The sequence below is a fragment of the Pelodiscus sinensis genome, chromosome 1 (genome assembly GCF_049634645.1).
Source record: "Pelodiscus sinensis isolate JC-2024 chromosome 1, ASM4963464v1, whole genome shotgun sequence".
Classification (NCBI taxonomy): Eukaryota; Metazoa; Chordata; order Testudines; family Trionychidae; genus Pelodiscus; species Pelodiscus sinensis.
In genome coordinates, this window is record NC_134711.1 from 235,907,900 (window position 1) to 235,928,471 (window position 20,572).

Sequence of the window (20,572 nt, forward strand, 5' to 3'; positions counted from 1 at the left end):
CCCCTTATACGCGTCTATCCATAAGAACTGTTCCTTGATATTGCCCTCTACCCACATGCTAGCTTGCCCCCAAACGGGTTACCCTTTCCACCAGCAAGCAGACCTGTGCAGAAGTCAGTCGGGAATATAGCAGTGAGTATGTGTGGCACTTCCTGGGGACACCCAGGATTTCATGGCACCTTTCTATGGGGAATCTTTTTTGTCCCAGCAGTCGGCAAAATAGGGAGTCCCCTCTAGGCTTCGCAGGCCACACTCTCTCTCTACAGATAATTAATCTGCATTCCCCTGCCCAGGAGTCTCTCCATGAAGTGTGCAACTTCTTTTCCACTGGACACTCACAGTATCCATAGATTTGCTGCCTCCAAAGAAGTACATCTCAGTTTACCAGTTTCACCTGAGATTGTGCTTAACTCACAGCACTTAGATTTGTTTATAGTTGAATCAAGTTTGTTTAACAAAGGATATTCAAGTAGTAGCAATTAGAAATATTGGGAGCAAATTGTTACATGCAAAATGAAATAATAACATACATTCTAGAGCCTAGATTTAATTAACAAGATTCTTGCATGTCTAAATAATTATTGCTTACGTAGTGTCCCAGTCAGACTGTGACTTGTCTTTCATGAGACAGACATGGTATCAATTTGCCTCCGAAGTGAAGGATCCAACATATACCAGAACAAAACCATTACCTTTGTTTATAAACTGGCTGTGCCTTGCTGTTCATTTCATCCTCTAGATTTCCTCTCTTGTACATTTTACAGTCTCAATTGGCACCTGGGTCTGTATCAAATGGGCATACCATATAAGGTATGCAGTATACAAATGGCCAGCCAGGGACATAGCTGTTATACAGGATAGGGACATTTCCAAGATATTTCACCTCCGTGTGACCTGTCTTAACTACAATGCCTTAGGAGCCTTCAGTGAACTATTATGCAGATATCTGACCCAGGGGATCCCTGTACAATCCTGTGCCCTCTGCCAGTTGGCATTGAGGGTTCACTGGATCATAATATGCTCACCCAGCATGCCTGAAAGCCCCAGAAGATATTTTATGACTCAGTCCTTATTATCCAGAATAGCTGAGTTTTAATTAAGAAGTTTTATTTTACTAAGATTTATTATTACTTATATAGCACTATAAATGTTCCTGGCACTTTACACTATAAATGGAGCATTATTAAGTACTCATTCTTCATGGTATTGTTTTTATTGTCAAATTAACTACACTACTTCGGTAATAGAGATTAAAAGTTCTATGTACCTCAACATGAGTTTCATGGGGTGCTTTCTGGTTACTTACTGAGTCACTGGCTAGTCATATGCTGCTGGCTCTCTTCTTTGTTGCTAAATGTTAAATCACATTAAAAGAAGCTAAAAAGACTTTATTTTTCTAACCCTAATTCTCCATGAAAGTATATAATTGCTATGATTGTCACCGTGATATTTTGTGATGATGAATGCGAAGTCAGGTGATTGAGTCAGTGACATACTCAGATACTTTTGGAAGGCCTATTTTCAGCTGTAACATTGTCTTACATGTATATGGTGTCTTTCATCCCAAGCCGTTTTCTGTTCAGTACTGCCTGCTGAAAGTAACCCAGATATCCATTTAAAACTGCTCTGGGGACAGAGCCTGTATTGGTATAAACTGTCATAGCTCTATTGACTTCAGTGTTCCCCAGGGAATTTAAGGCCTTTGCCCCCAGACCAAATTTAAAGTTTAGTGAACTATATTCTTCCCCCTACATTCCCTGGGTATATATGTAAGGCACAGGGCCAGGAGCCAGATTTCTTTGTTCACTAGCAGATTTCTTATGTGACCTTGAGAATTGTTGTTCCTTTGGTAGCTCCATTTTACAGAGGAAAAACAATTCTTATTCCTATTTTACATCTATAAGAACTTTGCAGATGAGCTAAGAGTAGGTTTCTATGTAAGGCATAGGGCTGGGATTAGACTGAGCTGAGTTCAAGTCCTGTCTTAGTCCATTAACACTCTGTGAGTAAATCGCTTAACCTCTTAGGGGACTCTGTTACATACATCTCAGTACTATTTTCTTTTCCTTCTTCCCCATACAGAGAGCTAAATCTGTGGATTATCCCTTTTAGTAATATGAATAAAGCTGCATAAAAATTGTTGAATGTACTTTGTTTGAATGAATGTATTGCTCTTGAAATATGCTGGTTGGCAGTCACAGTGGCTAAATTCCTGTTTAGCTCCCTATGAGATATTGCATGGGCAGTGTTGGTTCTGGGAGAATTATGGCTAAGAGTTAGGGTACGTATAGACTATAGGCTTTTGTCCGACAGAAATTTTCTTGACAGATACTGTCGACAAAGTGTCTGTCGACAAAGAGCATCTAGACTACATCCAGTTCTAGACTACAGCAAGCCGCTTTGTCGACATGAGAGTGTAGACACAAAGGACAGTGTAGCTGCAATAATGCCTTCTGTCGACAGAACTCTGTCGACAAAAGGCATTATTCTTCGTAGAATGAGGTTTACAGCCGTCGACAAAACTGCTGAGTTCTGTCGACATTATGTCGACAGAACTCAGCGGCAGTGTAAACGCAGGTATAGTTTTGTCGACAAAAGTACACTTTTGTCGACAAAACCCTGTAGTCTAGACACACCCTTAGAGTGTAGGTCAACCATTTTCTCCATGTATTCCTTGCCCTCTGCTAAGATTGCCAATTTTAATTATAGTTTCTTTGTTATATTGTCTTCTGAACTGGACAAAGATCACATCCCTCCTCCCCCAGCATTTTCTCAGATCTCAGACTACTTTTTTCACAAAGGTAACCAAAGAGCCATCATATGGTTATGACTTTTAGCCCTTTTCAACTCAGGACTCCTTAAAATTGTTGCCCTGTCTCCAGCATTAACACGGTGAGTAATGCTGTTCTCCATCAATATTATTTGTAGTGTACACTCCGCCACCCTTCTCTCTTGCAGTTGATGTGCTTTGTGAGACGCTGTTTTGCATGACAGAGTACCATATGCTGAAGAACGGTCCTGGCTGCCTTCATAGAAGCATCCCACTAATCAGAGGACAGGGCAGCAATTCTGTGCATTGCCACTGAGTTGGCTCTCTCTTGGAAGGAGAGATTTGTGTGCTGCTTCAGAGTAATGAGGCATGAAATTAGCATTATAGGGTTTAATTAGTATTAATGTCTTGTACTGGTGGGTTGTGTTTAATTACAATGTATCCCTCACATGGGCATACTTTTCATGATTTTGCTTTGCGGGATTCATGGGCTGGTACGTTGGTTATGCTGTTTGAACATGGAGATACTTTATAAACAAAAAAATAAATAAATGACAGTTCAGTGGGAGAAACAACTAAAGCTCTGGAATTTATTTTCAGGAGAAAATGGCAATTATATTTCAAAATTACAATAAGTCATGTGCCATTGTGTCTCACAGACATTGTTTCAAGTGTTGTCTGAGACATTTTTGTATTCTTGGTGATTCTCAGTGTTCTTACTGGTGTGTGTTAAGGTGTCCTGAGACAGTCTGGTTCCCTTCATCTCGGCCTCACATACATGCTACATACCTTACTGTGCAAGCAAGTGAGGGACAGAACCTGTCAGGGGCTAATTGTGTCTCACTGATTCTCCGACCAACTCCTTCCCTCCAACTGGCCATTGTCCTGAAGTGAGCATCTGCCTCTGGGAATGATTACGGTGGAGTTCATGCTGACCTTCCCTCTTTCCTACCTAGAACATGCTGCTTTATCAGAGCTGGAAGATGAGAAGTGGCACAGGAACTAATTGTGCCCTATCTGCATCCAACAGGGATTCTCCTGTGCCCGGGGTATCCCCCCGCAGATGTGATGCCTACAGCTTTCACTCTTTGCTGCCTTTTTACAGTTCTGGCAGTGCAGAACAGGCGAACAATCTTTTCCCTGAATGGCAAATTTCCCCTTTCACACAGTACAAAAATAGCATCCCTCCCTGTACTGCTGGGGTATGCGTAGGGGGTGGATATGAGAAGTTTTTGTTTTGTTTTCAATGCGCCCTATGCAAGATACCTTGGGAGTTGTGTATGTATTGTAAGAGGTCTCATGAGCATTGTGATTTTTCTGGGTTATCGGAAGGTGAGTAAGAGTGGGGTCTGAGGAAACTTAGATAACTGAAACACATCTTCCTGGATTCCATGTTTCTGGCAATCTGAAACCCTGATCCTTGATTTTTATTTTATCTTTTATCTTTCCTACTTTCTCTGGTGTCCAGGGCTGGCCTTACCATGAGGCGAACTGAGGCGGCCGCCTCAGATGCCAGACTGTACAGGGGGGTACCACTAGGACCCAGAGTATAGAAAATTGTGTCTGCTGCTGATGCAGATGTATTCTCTCTGCTCTAAATGCACAGAGATGGTAGAGTGTCATGCGAGGAGTGGAACAGGAAGAAGGCAGAATTGAGACCTTTCAAAGTTTTGACCCAAGCACGGGCCATGGGGGCGTCATTTGAGCTCCCCGCCTCACATGCCAAAATGTTGTGGGCTGGCCCTGCTGCTGTCTGCGATTGTCAGGCCTGGACTTCCCATTTTGTGTTGGTTTGTAGATCTTGAAGTCTGGCCAGTGGCTCAGATGTTACTCCACATGAGATTCTGATGCTGTTTCCTATCTATGTCACATTATGGTGTCCTCTTATTCTATAAAAACTGAAGGGTGTGCATTTTTCAGACCAGGCTGGAATTCAGCAAAAGCTGGTTGATCTCTATCCTGAGTTTTCTGCCAATTTTGGTCACAGTTGATGAGAAGAGATGTAATCAACTAATCGACTACTCGATAAGCATAAGCTTATGTAAATTACATTGCCATGGAATAAGAGGGAAGGTCCTTTCATGGATTGAGAACTGGTTAAAAGACAGGAAACGAAGGGTAGGAATAAATGGTAAATTTTCAGAATGGAGAGGGATAACTAGTGGTATCCCCTAATGGTCAGTCCTGGGACCAATCCTGTTCAATTTATTCATCAATGATCTGGAGAAAGGGGTAAGCAGTGAGGTGGTAAAGTTTGCAGATTATACCAAACTGTTTAGGATAGTCAAGACAGAAGCAGACAGTGAGGGACTCCAAAAAGATCTCACCAAACTGAGTGATTGGGCAACAAAATGGCAAATTAAATTAATATGGATAAGTGTAAAGTAATGCACATTGGGAAAAATAACTCCAACTATACATACAGTATGATGGGGGCTAATTTGGCTACGACAAATCAGCAAAAAGAGATCTTGAAGTTATCATGGATAGTTCCCTGAAAACTTCCACACAGTGTGCAGCGGCGGTCAAAAAGGCAAATAGGATGCTAGGAATTGTTAAGAAAGGGATAGAAAATAAGACACAGAATATATTTCTGCCCCTGTATAAAACTATGGTACGCCCACATCTAGAATGCTGTATACAGGCAGTCCCCGGGTTACGTACAAGATAGGGACTGTAGGTTTGTTCTTAAGTTGAATCTGTATGTAAGTCGGAACTGGCGTCCAGATTCAGACACTGCTGAAACTGACCGCCAGTTCTGACTTACATACAGAATCAACTTAAGAACCCCAGGCGTCCCCAAGTCAGCTGCTGCTGAAACTGATCAGCAGCTGATTCCAGGAAACCCGGGGCAGAGCAACTCTGCCTGGGGCTTCCTGTAGTCAGCGCTGGTCAGTTTCAGCAGAAGCTGACTTGGGGACGCCTGGGGCAGAGCAGCTGGGGTGCTACTGGACCAACCCAGCAGCACCCCATCTGCTCTGCCCCAGACGTCCTGATTCAGCCGCTGCTGAAACTGACCAGCAGCGGCTGAATCAGGACCTGGGGCAGAGCAGCTGGGGTGCTGCCGGGTTGGTCCAGTAGTGCCCACAGGCGCTGCAGGACCAATCGGCAGCGCCCCAGCTGCTCTGCCCCAGAGTCCAAAACAAAAGCCTGGTCTGCTGGGGGGGGGGAGCACACTAGCTGCGCCCCCCCCCCCCCAGCAGACCAGGGACACGGGAAGCAGAGCCGCAGCGGCAGCGGGGTGCCGCGCCTCTGAGGCTTTGCTCTGGCAAAGCCTCAGAGGCGAGGGACCCCGCCGCTGCTGCCGCTCCAGTCTGGGTGCCTGTGGTCTGCTGGGGACGGTCCCCAGCAGACCACAGGCACCCGGACTGAAGCCGCAGCCGCGGGGGGGTCTCGCGCCTCTGAGGCTTTGCCAGAGCAAAGCCTCAGAGGCGCGGGGAACCGCCGCTGCTGCCGCTCCAGTCTGGGTGCCTGTGGTCTGCTGGGGACGGTCCCCAGCAGACCACAGGCACCCGGACTGAAGCCGCAGCCGCGGGGGGGTCCCGCGCCTCTGAGGCTTTGCCAGAGCAAAGCCTCAGAGGCGCGGGGAACCGCCGCTGCTGCCGCTTCAGTCCGGGTGCCTGTGGTCTGCTGGGGACCGTCCCCAGCAGACCACAGGCACCGGGTCTCAAGGGGCAGCAGCAGCGGTTCCCGCGCTTCTGAGGCTTTGCTCTGGCAAAGCCTCAGAAGCGCGGGAACCCGCCTGGTGCCCCTGGTCTGCTGGAGACGGTCTCCAGCAGACCAGGGGCACCGGAGCAGCTTACGAACGGGGCTTTCTCGCCCCGACTTCCGGGGCGAGAAAGCTCCGTTCGTAAGTGCGGATCCGACATAAGTCGGATCCGTGTAAGTCGGGGACTGCCTGTACAGATGTGGTCTCCTCACCTCAAAAAAATATATATTTTGGCCTTAGAAAGGGTTCAGAAAAGGGCAACTAAAATGATTAGGGGTTTGGAACAGGTCGCATATGAAGAGATGTTAAAACGCCTGGGACTTTTCAGTTTAGAAAAGAGGAGACGGGGGGATATGATAGAGGTCTATAAAATCATGAGTGGTGTGGAGCGGGCGAATAAAGAAAAGTTATGTATTAGTTCCCATAATAGAAGAACTAGAGGACACCAAATGAAGTTAATGGGTAGCAGGTTTAAAACTAATAAAAGAAAGTTCTTCTTCACACAGCGTGTAGTCAACCTGTGGAACTCCTCGCCAGAGGAGGCTGTGAAGGCTAGGACTATAACAAAGTTTAAAGAGAAGCTAGATAATTTCATGGAGGTTAGGTCCATAAAAGGCTATTAGCCAGGGGATAGAAATGGTGTCTCTGGCCTCTGTTTGTCAGAGGCTGGAGAAGGATGGCAGGAGACAAATCACTTGATCATTGTCTTCGGTCCACCCCCTCTGGAGCACCTGGTGCTGGCCACTGTCGGCAGACAGGCTACTGGGCTGGATGGACCTTTGGTCTGACCCAGTACGGCCATTCTTATGTTCTTATGACTTGACTGGTCGCTTCCCCTGCCCTTTATGCCTCTATCAGGCTATGTCTAGACTGTAGACTTATTCAGAAGAAGCTTTTATGGAAGAGATCTAGAAAAACTTCTTCTGAAAGAGTGTCCACACAGAAAAATTGCATTGAAAAAGTGATATGCAACCACATTGATTGGACGCTTTCTCACATTTAAGTTGTGATTACTATGGACGGAGTGGTCATTAGGGCACCTGTGCTTTTTCCTGGAAGCCTCTTATTTTGGGGAAAAAAACCCAAACCCTTTTCCCCGTCCACACATGGCTCTTTCGGAAAAAGGTTTATTCCTTGTAGAAAGAGATTTACCGCAGACAGAAAACCCCCTGCGTTCTTTCGACTTTCTGTCAAAAGAACACAATTGCAGTGTGGACATAAGTGTAGTTTGTCCAGAAAAATGGCTGTTTTTCTGGAAAAACTCTGCAGTGTAGACATACCCTCAGAGAGAGGCTGCAATAGGGGAGAGCAGGAACTGGTGCTGGGTGTGATGGCGCGTTGGGGTTTTCCCGTCTCCTGCACCCCCGTAATGGCATGAACAGACTCCACCAGCCAGTAGAACAAAAGGAGTTTATTGCCTCTCCAGGATACAGCACAGCGCAGATGCAATCTGGTTCCAGGGCAGGCCTAGGATGCTCAGCCCCCCTTGAGATGAGGGAGTCTGGGCTCCTAAATCCCAGCCTGTTGCCTAGGCTGCTTCCTCCATGATACCAGACAGAGACTCACTAACTCTCCTCCAGCCCTGCCCCCCAGCCAGGGGCGGCATTCCACCTTCCTTTGTTTCTCTCCCTGGGGGGTAGCTGGTTGAGAGACCCCTTTTGCATAATGACTCATCCCCTGCCCTGCTGGACCATGCTACAGCCAGCAGCCAGCAAGTTACCCCCCACTACGTCATACTGGGGGAGCCAGTTTAAAAGCTGGCTCTCCCCAGCACTGTCTCGGAATAGGCATGGGAGGCAGAGGCATAGTGGGGGATGGGGTGCGAGCCAGGAATCAGCTGATTCTCAGCTTGCGCCTGGTCCCAGAAGCTATGCCTCTGTTTTCTAAAGGTATTAAGACCCCAGCGGCTCTTAATACATTTAAAAAGCAGACGCACAGCGGAATTGGTTTCCAGGCCAGAAGCTAACCCCACTGCAATGGCTCTGCAGTGTTCCCCCCCTTATCAACTAATCAAGTAGTTGATGGAAATTTCATTGACTACTCGATTAGCCGATGACCCACAATTTAACATCCCTAAATTCTAGTTCAACTTTGAAGCCTATCCTAAGGATCAAGCTCCAGAATTGACATTTCACCTCTTGAGCCAGCTCTGCTTAACAGTGCAACAGGAGATTCGCTTAATCAAAATAATGTATGCTTCATTGCAAACCAGTGACCAGAAATAACTTAATTTTGGATAGTGATAAAAAATCCCTGTGAAGTTTCAGTCTCTTTAGAAGTTTTTATGTTTTTTTTTCTTTGTCCAACTGTTGTTGATGTTGGATCTGGGAGTCCTATAACAGTAGAGGGCAGGATAAACTATAGCTAAATGGATTTAATGTGTCAAAACACTGAGCTCATGGCTCATGTTCAAATGCAGTGAACGAATCTGATGGATTATTTATGTATCTCCCATTCTGAGAACTTGCGTACATTTGAGAATGGAAGATGTTTGTGTACAGCAGAGCATGTGTATGTTTCCTGGCAAATTCGTGTGAGTAAAGCCAAATTAAGTGGTGCGACATGCTCTCTCTCAAGACATTCAAGATCTGTTTGCTATGTCTAATAAAATTGGCCAGATAATAAACTGTCTATCTCCACTTCCCAGACAAGGTGAATTTATTTATGAAACAACATGTATTGTATGAACGTGCATTTCATTAGTAGGATAGGTACTGAATGGATGTTGTTACTTGTAGTGACCTCTTTTGCTGCTCACTGAGGCCAGTAACCTTTGATATGTCTTCCAGGCATGCATTACTTTGAAGCATATTGACAGAACATTACTTTAGCTTTTCAGAACTAAACGCCTATGAGAAGTGTGCAGGTCTTGTAATACAGGTGTGCAATTCTTCCAGCCAGAGGATTATTGGAAACAAACACTTTTTTTCTTTTGTTCTTTGGGGTCTGTAATGAAAAATCCTCCGATATTCTCATTTAATTGCTTTGTGGCTGTTTTCTGTCAATTTGCCAGCAGGCTCCTGCTTAACGGCTGCCGTTTGACTTTGCTGAAACATAAATGCAGAATTATTGAGTTGCCAACATATCATTAAGTCATCAGTAAAGAGTTTCTCAGTATATTAATGCTCCAGGCTTTTGTGTCAGTATTGATTGATTAAAACGGAAAAGAAATCTTTGGCAGATTTCAGCATCGTATCAAAGTAATTTTTGGCAGAAGAAAAGGTTGGATATTGATGTTGGCTGTGATTCCTCAATCCACCTCTTAAACCCTCCCCCCAAAAAACAAAGCCTCTTGAACATGTGTTTTTACATGTGCTTTTAGCTGAACTCGTTAGCCTAAGAAATGCAAGGCGAAATCAATGTGGCTAATCAATTTCTTAGTACATAGTCAGATATAGAGGCTGCTTGATTGCAAAGCTACACTTGTGAGTGACTTAGGGCGGGCTACCCTACAGAGGTTGAAGTAGGGCAACTAACATTGACCTAATTATATCAACCTTGCTGCTTCCAATGTAAGTGGTCTACATTGACCTAATACATCCATGAGAGATGTAGGGCTTATGTTGGTGTAGTTAGAGCAACACAGTGTCTGTGTAGAGTCTGTGGGTTACTTATATTGGCTGTTGGCTGCCATTCTTGCCAATTTAACAGCTCTATCATAGAGGTGTGAAATTGACAAGAAGGACAGCTGTCACCCAGGCTCCCCACTTGGAGCCAGGCTGTGCCTGCTAGTCTGCCACCCTTCTCACTCCCAGCTGGGCTATACTCACCTGGTTCACCACCAGGCTTTTGCCTGGGCTCCCAGCATCCCACTGGGAGCCTGTCTGCTTCCTGGAAGTTTCCAGCTCTCCGGTAGCCTGGACTTTCAGCCCCTCATATCGGTGGAAGTGCTCCTGATGAGGACACCCACCACTAACAGAAGTCGGGTAGTGTGGTCTTGTACCATCACAATAGCTACTGCCATGGTTGTAAAGTCATGCTAACACAGGTCAACATGCCTTAGGTCTCAGTTTGATTTGAGGGAGGGTTCAAAACAGCAGTTCTGTCCAAGCTGGAGAGCGAATAGTTAGTTGAGATGATGTGCAAGAGGAGAAAAGTGTAAGGGAGGAGGCAAGGAGAAGGACTCCTCCTTTTCGTCTCTGGTTTGCATGAGCAGCATTCCTAGGGAATGTCTAGACTACATTCCTCTGGCGACAGAGGCATGTAGATTAGGCTACCCGGCATAGGAAAATGAAGAGGCGATTTAAATAATCGCCACCTCATTTAAATTTAAATGGCTGCCACGCTGAGCCGATCAGCTGTTTGGCGGTGCAGCGTGGTAGTCTGGACGCTCTGTGGTCGACATCAAAGGCATTTGTCAACCTCCCCAGTATGCCTCATGGGATGAGGTTTATTGGGGAGGTCGACAAATACCTTTGATGTCAACCGCAGAGTGTCCAGACTACAGCTACATAGCTCTTCTTCTTTGGCTGATGTGGTGAGAGGTCTCCCTCTTGTTTTAATCTACTTTAACTTTTTGGAAGCAACTCAGAGTTAAAAGGTAAAAAGCAAGAAATAAGGTAGGATTAAGAGCAGGAAATGTTATTTTTGTTAAAGATTCTGGAGTTGCAGGTATAGCACAGGAAAGGGGTTAGGCCTGAGAGAAGAGAATAAAGAGGAGATTTCCTGTACCCTTGCTGTGCAGCAACCTGGCCTTTTTCCTGAAAGAAGGGAAGGTGGTGGTGGTGGTGGTGGGGAGAAAAGATGTGGAAGGAAAAGAGGGGAGTGCTTGGCTGAAAGTGGAGTATTTAATTTTTCCCTTTCTCTCCAGTTGCTAAAATACTCCTAAGCATACATGCCTGGTTCCCTCCAAAATCATTCCCAGACACAGCTTCCCTGCATTTTCATTTTGACAATGTCACAGTCTGCTTTAAATTAGAGAATTTTGTAGGAAAGACCATCTGTGCCTATTGAAGATGGTAAAATACGACTAAAAGCATTGTATGGAACATAAAGTTATCGTAAATGGGATAAGTGTGTGGAGCTAGACTGCCAAGAGAGAAGGGGAACAGTATATTTTTAGGCAGAACTTTAAAAGATTACAACTATGAATTAGATTGCAAATTTGGCTGACAACACTATTCTCCAGAGCCAATGGAATGAGGAGGAGTCAAGTGGAGAATGGTGAATAAATAAGGTTAGAAATAGGTTGAACAAAGGTTTGAAAACTAGCGGGTGAAGCTTGAAGCTATCTGTAGGAGTGTGCTATGTTCTCTGGTGCGGGAGGGAGGTATCTCATAATAATTAGTGAACAGTATTTGTGTGGGTTATGCTGCTGTTTTGTAATGCAGAGCAATAAAACCAGAACAACAACAACATTCATTCTTCCAACATATTCAAATCTTTCTAAATCTGTTGGGCTATTCAATACCATACAGACTAACAAAAACAACTGCTGTCACTAACATGGTAAAAAAAAAGCCTAGTCAGGTTACTTGTTTGGAATCTGAAATAATTTCATGAATCTGACCAGTCAGAGTTTGGTTGTTTGCTGTCTCCTGACTACTGAGCCATGCCACTGTAATTAATTGAAGAATGATAAAAAGGGGGATTTTCAATTTTTTCTGAATTATGCTGTTGAAGTTCTCTCTAAAGCACCCGTACCCAACCCATTGTCAAATGTAATTTATTTGAAAAATGACTCTATTAGAATGGAGGATAAAGATTCATGTTTGTGTCTCTGTCTAGATTTCTATCTGAGTTGATATGAGATGTGTTTACAGGTAAAGAGGAGTTTTTTCTACTTGTGATTCTGAAAACTCAGCCTGGGATCTTTAAGTCAAACTGAGGTCTTTCAGACTCACAGGGTCTGTCGGTTTTTTTTATCAGATCTGTTTTTCTATGGAAAATTGGGCTTTTGACTGAACAAATTTTCATCAAAAAGTGACTGCTTTCCACTGAAATTGTTGATTTTTTCATTAAAAATATAAAAAATGCAGCTCAAAACAAAACAAAAAATTCAGATGAAAACTTAAATATATGTTTTTGGAAACGATTCTACATTGCCTAATAGGAATTGTAGTTAACATGCCTCATGTATGCAGTACTGAAAAGTTGAAATTTTCAGTGGAATAAAAAAATTCTGACCAGCTTTAATCATTCATAATTAAGATACAAGAAATGGAACTTAATAAACAATTCTGCAAGTGATTCCTGAGCCAGAATACAATCCAGTTTCTTTTCCCTTAACTCTGTACATCTAAAATGGTCAGAGAAGTTAGGAATCTGATCTTCACGGAGTCACTTTTCTGAGCATAGCCATTCTTTAAGTAAAGAATCTGTTATGGTATGTGTGGTGTGCCATGCTCTAATTGGATCAGTAATGGTTTGTGTGTAGTGAATACTTGGCAAGGGGTTTTATTTTATATTTGAGAAACTGTCTTCCATAGGCAGAGTACTAGAGTCATAAATCTCACTTTCTCTCCTGTCTCAGTGTTACTATTAGAGTCTATAACCTTCCCTCCAGTTAAATATGGGATTGTTTTTCTAGAATGAAATAGGTGACACTATATGTGCAGTGCCTCTGTTTATAACACCAGCAAGTTCTTTAATCTTTTATATGCTTAGATAGACAGTGCCTCAGCATTCCTGGGCATCAGAGATAAGTATATCAGGAACAGTCTGACTAACTCACCATAGGATGATGCCATAGAATAAGCAGTTCTTGGGAAGTTGACATGTTATGTGGCCATTCACTTTTCTGTTGTGATATTATGCTTTTTCATTATGTTTGAGAACTTTCTTCCATACTGTTGGTCTCTGGCAGCAGTTAAGGAGATGTCACATAGAACCAAAAAAGTGGGACAAATTGGCAACAATAAACTTGATCGATTGTGTTGTGAGGCTGTGAAATTAAATCCCTATCCAGACAACACTGATAATGCTGCAGTATGTGATAGGCTCCATCACTATAATTCAGACAGCAGAGTCCATTACTTACACTTACAGAATCAACTCAGCACCTACGTGCCTCATCCCTTACCAGATAAAATAAAGATGTTAACATCTGTGTACAGAGATGAACATAGGATCTAACTTTTGATGTGTGTGAGATATAATTAATGGTCATGAAAAATCCTTTCCTACCGTGCCCAGGATCTACACATTATATACCGAGGTACGGTGCAGTATAAATTACAGACAGATGTTCTTGCTCAGCCCACACTGAGATTTGGTCATAAAAACATAGGAACTGCCATATCAAAACAGACCAATAGTGCATCTAATCCAGTATCCTGTGTCTAAAAATGGGCTGTGCCAGGTGCTTCGGAGGAAGGCATAAAAGCTCCGTGGCACATCTATTTTTCCTGCATTGTCACTTGGGGAGAAATATCTTCTTGACCCGTTCCACCCCCTCACACTGCAAACATCACAATTAATATGAAATTTACCCCAGCTAGTATAACTGCAGATCTTGTTCCTATAAACCACTAATCCTTTATACAGAAAAAACACCACTCAGAAATCAAACAAGCATAAACATCTTGTAAAACATCCCAGGTTTTTTAAACATCTTGTTTTTATACCCTTTCCACTAGTCTCCTCTCCTAGCTGACAGCCACTGTAAACAGAAGATAAAAAACAACATCAGCGCATACACAAACAATACAAAATCCGGTAACATTTATAAAGAAATCGCCTACAAAACTTATGTTATAAAAATCCATGGAGCGTTTTCAGCTTTCCTCTCTCAACTCTATGGACAGGATATTGCATGTGTCTATAGCTAAATAAAATAATAGCTACCATAATATTGAGGGAGAAAGGGCCAAGTCATTCTTGATGGGTATTGCCCTGTATTGATGCCAGGAAAGGGAATTCTCCATCAACCCTGCAGAAGCTGTGGGAAGGATTTGCATTAATGCCTCTTGGGGCTGGGAAGCATGCAGAGGAAGGCACCCATTAGATTAGGATGGTGACACATTTTGCTTCTTGCACAGCTTCTTAGCTATGCTGGCAGTGGGAAGAGCCATAGGCTACATTGCCACGCCCATTGTAGGGTATCTGTTACCCTCAGAGGGTTCCAGGGTAAAGGCTTCCTCTGCTCCAGGAACTCACAAAAAGACTAGACATAATTTGGCCAAAAAGGAAATTGGGAGGCAGGTCACTCTGCTTAAATTATTTGCAGAACTTCTGTTCTATTCTTGTCTGTTCACTTACCATTTCTGAAATCATCAACAGCAGGTCAAGGTAATGATTAAGCAGGTACCTTCATTGCAGGCTTAATTCTGATTCTATTTAAGTCTATAGGAATTTTGCCATTGGTTTCAGTAGGTGCAGGAGTAGGCCCTAGCAGAGTTCTATTATATATAATTGGAGTCGCCTATCTCTCTATCTAGCTCGCTAAAAAAGAGAGTGGCAACTCTGAGCCACAAGAACTCTTAAGATCACTTTGTCTGTGCATCTGACAAAGTGGTTTTGACCCCTGAAAGCTAATGCCCAAATAAGTCTGTTAATCTTTAAGGTGCTGCAGGACCAGTGTTCCCGGTAAGCTGAGCGCTTGGGTGGCCACCTGGAGAGATTCAAGTGCTGCCCAGCTGTGAGCCCACAGTGCCCACAGCTGACAGCATCTGTTTCTACTGGAGGTGCACATCTGCACATTCCTCAGTGCACATAACAAAATGTATTCTATAGAAAAAATTAGAGGGAACATTGCACAGGACTCCTCATTTTTATAAGATCTCTTCAGTATTTTGGGAAACAAACTGAAAGATGTTATAGTACAGTAAGTTATAGTGAGGGTTACATATCAGTTTATGTATGTTCATACAGTAGTCCTTAGTAAATACCATGCAATATGGGCCATTTGAAAGGATTAAGAGGTTTTGTTTATAAAACACAAAAGCTATTACAATTCAGTTGGACTTTTTCTAACAAATGAAGTAAAAAAGTTTCAACTTAATATCTTTAAATTCATAACTCCTAATGTAATGAACCAATTTCCTTCAAACTTAATTTATTTTGTAGATGTCATTGTGACTTAAAAATCAAACCAAGACTGAATGTACAATATTGTATCTTATTGCATGTATATTTTGTAAGAAATTCTAGTTTAAGTATTATACATTGTATGAATTAGCAAACACAGTATCATTCATATAATTAAATAGTATTTTGAAACCTAAGTACAATGCTTCAGTGTTTTAGAGCTCTTTCACCCTAACTGTGTCATTTCTTGGTATTTAATGTTGAACTAATGTTGATTTTTTTGCATGAAATTTAGATTATGTTGTTTTATTGTAATGAATTTGAATCATGATGGTAGATCAGTCCCTGATCATCATTTAGGCCAGGTCTACACTAAAGGGGAAGGCTGAATTAAAATATGCAACTGGAATCAACATCAGTTCATTGATTTTAATTTCGCCACTGTCCCCACAGTGAGAGGCCAACAGGAGCAAATGTGCACCACCAGTAGAAACAAATGCTGTCAGCTGTGGGCACTGTGGGCTCACAGCTGGGCAGCACTTGAATCTCTCTGGGTGGCCACCTCAGGTGGGTGCCCTCAGGTCTTTACCTGACCCACTAAATTGATCTCTGGAAGATCGATCACGGCAACTTTGATCTTCTCCTTAATGAAGACGTGGCCTTAGTTACTAGTAGATGGAGAATTCAAGGAAAGAGTTGGTGCATGTTATGAGTTTACTTACAATTATTGTCTTGTGTTTTTTAGAGTATTTCTCAATTGCCCTATGGTAAAGCTCTCTACACCTATGAGGGAAAAGAACCTGGTGACCTCAAGTTTAACAAAGGGGACATTATCATACTACGACGAAAGGTAGATGAAAACTGGTATCATGGAGAGCTCAACGGAAACCACGGTTTCTTTCCAGCCAGCTACATCCAATGTATCAAGCCCCTTCCACAAGCTCCGCCTCAGGGCAAAGCACTTTATGACTTTGAAATAAAGGATAAAGACCAAGACAAGGACTGTTTGACCTTCACCAAGGTAAAGTAAAAAGCTGTTTTTCATCTTCTTACTTACTACTGGTGTAATTCAAGATGTGTTTGTTTTGCTGCTGCTGGCAATCTGCTCCACCATGAGTAAAGTACCCTGCAATGCACCAACAGCTGATAACTTAGAACATCTTTTCATTTAAGATGGAATTTTAAAAGGCTTCCTTTCAAAGGGTTACAGTACTTTTAATAACACTGAACTGCACCAGAGAGTGCCTGGCTGGAGAGTTTCAAACTGTACTGTAGACAATCCTATAGGCAAACCAAATACAGGTCTTTTTCATACTGCTGTACTTCGTTATTTTTTCATTGGACTTCATGATACTGCCAGTATCGTGGGCAGTGGGTATCATAGGCCGGGAGAGGCTGAGCCTCCCCAAACAGCCATGTGTGGCCCACACTTTGCCAGGTGTGGCCCACACTTTGCCCCCTTCCTGCTCTGTGGCTCTTACCCTTTGCTCTTATCCTGTGCCAAGGCCCAGGCTGGTGCAGAGACCATGCCATCTGCCTGGGACTGGAAATGGTGGAGCAGTCTGGGGCAGGCATCCAGAGGCTACAGTGAGAGAGCACTGGGCTCCAGTGTGGGGGTGGGGGTACAACACTGCGGGTTGGGGGCAAGGCCGAGAGCTAGCCACCCTGACCGACAGGGTCAGCACCTTGGTCAGTATCTTAAGCCATGGTGACAAGAAAGTCTATGGGTATCACTGAGAAAAACACAGTAGGAGTATTTGGTTTCCTTCTCGCTGCCCCCTCCCAAATGTATAGTGCCTGCACCCTTCTCCTACTCCAGAATTATATACAGTGAAATGAATGTATGTCCCTCTTAGGGATGTGAAAGGTTAGCCAGTTAACCAGCAAGCTGACGGGCGATGCTTACCAGTTTGTTTAACCAATGGGAGCTGGAGAGCTTCTTCAGCCCCACGGGGCCTGCTGCAGGTGGGGTTTGTTCCTGGAGTCTGGACTGGGGCTTTAGTTTCACCAGCTAACCAATTAAATGGACTTTTACATCCCTATTCTTATCTCTGATCTTTGTCAGAACCCCACTGTTAGAGAAGGTACTGTGATTTACCCTGGAACCACTCTGGACATTAAAAGGACACGAATAAATCAATTTTAATATTATTTTATGCCTGGAACAAATTACACCTGCAATGGCAAGGGTGTAAAAGGCAGGAAGAGATGATGCACCTATCCTTCTCCGTTGATCTCGCTTCATTGTGGCCAAACAAAATCAGTTCTTTTCTGCAGGGGTCAGCAAAGTTAATTGACCATAGAGAAAGGAACACGTTGGACCTGCCTAACCGGCTGTGCCTCTGGTGCACTGCCCATTGGCATTGTGATGCTCCAGGAAGGGTTCTCTTAGCAATTTATGTATTAGCAGTTGGGTAGGTCTTTATATCATCCCGGTGCCAATCTCTTACTTGTTTTACATCAGTTTCACTCCTCTGAGTTCAAAAGAGTTGCAGCGTACTTGCACCAGTGAAAGTTAGATCAAAATTTAGTCCACCGAGTTGCACCACATTTATTTGCATCTTGCACGGTATCTCAGGATCTAGTCTGGTGCTGTTTTTATTTGACCTACTTCCCCTCCCCCATACAAACACACTGTCACACATCAGTTCTAGTCTCTGTGCTACACGCAGGGCCAACTCGAGCCGTTCCTGCGCCCCGGGCAGAGAGCGCGGTGCATGTGTGGCTCTGCCCCCGGAAGCACGGCGCATGCGCAGCACACCTTACAGCTGCCATCGGGCGCGCAGCGCCTGATTGCAGCTCTAAGAGGCACCGCGCGGCCCCCAGCCCCGGGCGCCTGATGGCAGCTCTAAGGGGCGCTGCGCGGCCCTGGGCACGTGGCACCTGATTGCAGCTCTAATGGTTGTTGGGCGCACGGCGCCTCTTACAGCTGCCATCAGGCACCCCCCCTAAGGTTGGCGCTCCGGGCAGCTGCCGAACTAGCCTCCCCCCCGCTTAATCCGGCCCTGGCTACACGCAAGAAATCCAGCAAGAAACCAGATTCCGCTTTCAGTTACACTAGTTAAACCTGGAGTCATCCACTTGCTTTAGGACAGTTTCTTCAGATTTACCCTGAGATTAGAATTTAGTCCAAAATGTCATTCCTGCGCAACATGTATGTCCCCATGCCACTTTAAAAAAGTGCCCCAGGGGCAAATGTATTTTAAAACCATAAAGATAAAACCCATTTCCTGTAGTCTATTGTAGCAGGTTTTTTAAATCACAGTGGTCATTTTCATTATTTCTTTCCTCTGAGCCCTCAGCAGTAATTAATAATTTTTGTGCCAGCTTTACCAAGAGCTATCACTTTCAGTACCAGTTCCTTACTACCGAATGACATTCCAGCCTCTTAACATTTCAATTTAGGGGGTGTTTCCTTTGCTGTCATGCTGTCACTGTAGTAGTATGCTGCTGTGAGGACTTCCTTGCCAGCTGGCAAGTGTAGATGGCAGGCAAGGCAGAGTAGTTTCTTGTGCCATTCTGCCATCACTGAAATCTGTCCAGTTATGTAACACCAATAGAGTTATCTCCATGGAACAGCAAATGAGTCTGCTTTGTACTGGTGCATTAACAGCAGCAAATTACTCTATTAAATATCATACCATGAATTGCGTTTGTCATTGGAGACACAATTTTGTGTTATTTTCTCACAAAAGGGTTGATTTTTCAGTAAGACAAATTGATTTAAAATTATTTATACTTGATTTCCATTCTGCCAAAGTTTATAAAATGGGATTGCCCATCTTACAGTACTGTTCATGAGGCTGTCAGGTAATGACTAACACTAAGGCTTTTAACTGACAAGAAACAAAAAAAAAAGGAAAAGGAAAGAAAGACCCTCCAATGTCACTTGGGAAATTACAGTAGATTCAGTCGGGTTTTGAAATAACAATTTTTAGACGTGTATTCATTTGTGCTGCCTAGAAATCAATTTAGTGTATGTATAATAGTAGAGTACAGGAGATTGAATGGAGATTGAATGGCTCTCATAAGAGAACTGTAGAGTTTTGCTGTTCATAGTCTTGTTGGGAACCTTTCTAGTGTCAATAGGTAGCACTGCAATACAACTAATTTAAGGCAGCAAATATTAGACATTGAAATCTTTGCTTGTTCAAAACATAAGAATGCTGCTAGCTGTCAAATGCCATGACATTTTTCTGTAAATAAAGACATTTAACTGACACTTTAGGCTTTGTTGTGATCCATGGAATTTCTCAATAGCATGCTCAAGGAAATAATAGCTGATTTTCAAAGATTGCACCTTGCTTTCCTACAAAAATGAGCATTATGAAGGCCCATGGAACCCAACGTGTAAATATGTGATTTGCTCAAACACACAGATTTGGCATCTGCAGTTCTAACCCAATTCAGGCATTAGTCAGTCTTTGAAAATTTGGCATAAAGGTACACTGATTACCTTGGAAATATAAAATCATCACAATAGGTTTGATCAAAAGTCAACCAAATTTAATTCAAAATATGAGAATTTATGGCAGGCTCTTGAAACAACCTGTTCTTTTAGATGACTGATTTTACCCTCCTAAGCTATAGATTCTGAGATGGGGTGCGCTACTCACTGCTAACGTGGCCTTCTCCTGGTCATCTGAGGAACAGCGTGCCAGGTCTATGCTTCTTCCAGTAATTACACTCTACCATTCTCTCAGCCTGCAACCCCGCTTTTGCTCCAGGAACCACAACATCCTCTTTGTGATTTGACCCTCCAGCCAAGTCACATTGGCTGTGTCTACACTGCACCGCTTTTCCGGAAAAGGGATGCAGATTAGACCAGTCGGAATTGCAAATCCGCGGGGGATTTAAATAACCCCCTCGGCATTTGCATTTACATGGCTGCCGCTTTTTTCCGGCTTGGGGATAAGCCGGAGAAAAGCACCAGTCTAAACGCGATTCTCCGGAAAATAAGCCCTTTTCTGGAGGATTTCTTATTCCTACTTTCAAGGAATAAGTAGGAATAAGAAATCCTCCGGAAAAGGGCTTATTTTCCGGAGAATCGCGTCTAGACTGGCGCTTTTCTCCGGCTTATCCCCAAGCCGGAAAAAAGCGGCAGCCATGTAAATGCAAATGCCGAG

At 43.6% G+C, this 20,572-nt stretch overlaps 1 protein-coding gene across 5 annotated transcripts in view; it reads left to right on the forward strand.

Annotated features, from left to right (window-relative positions):
- The window catches only part of SH3RF3 (SH3 domain containing ring finger 3), a 394,619-nt gene that overhangs the window by 259,289 nt on the left and 114,758 nt on the right, over positions 1–20,572 (forward strand). For all 5 annotated transcript variants that reach the window (XM_075918091.1, XM_075918083.1, XM_075918106.1 and 2 more), the window contains exon 2: positions 16,192–16,467. In XM_075918091.1, the coding sequence (XP_075774206.1) occupies positions 16,192–16,467 (276 nt within the window). The remainder of the gene's footprint in view (positions 1–16,191; positions 16,468–20,572) is intronic.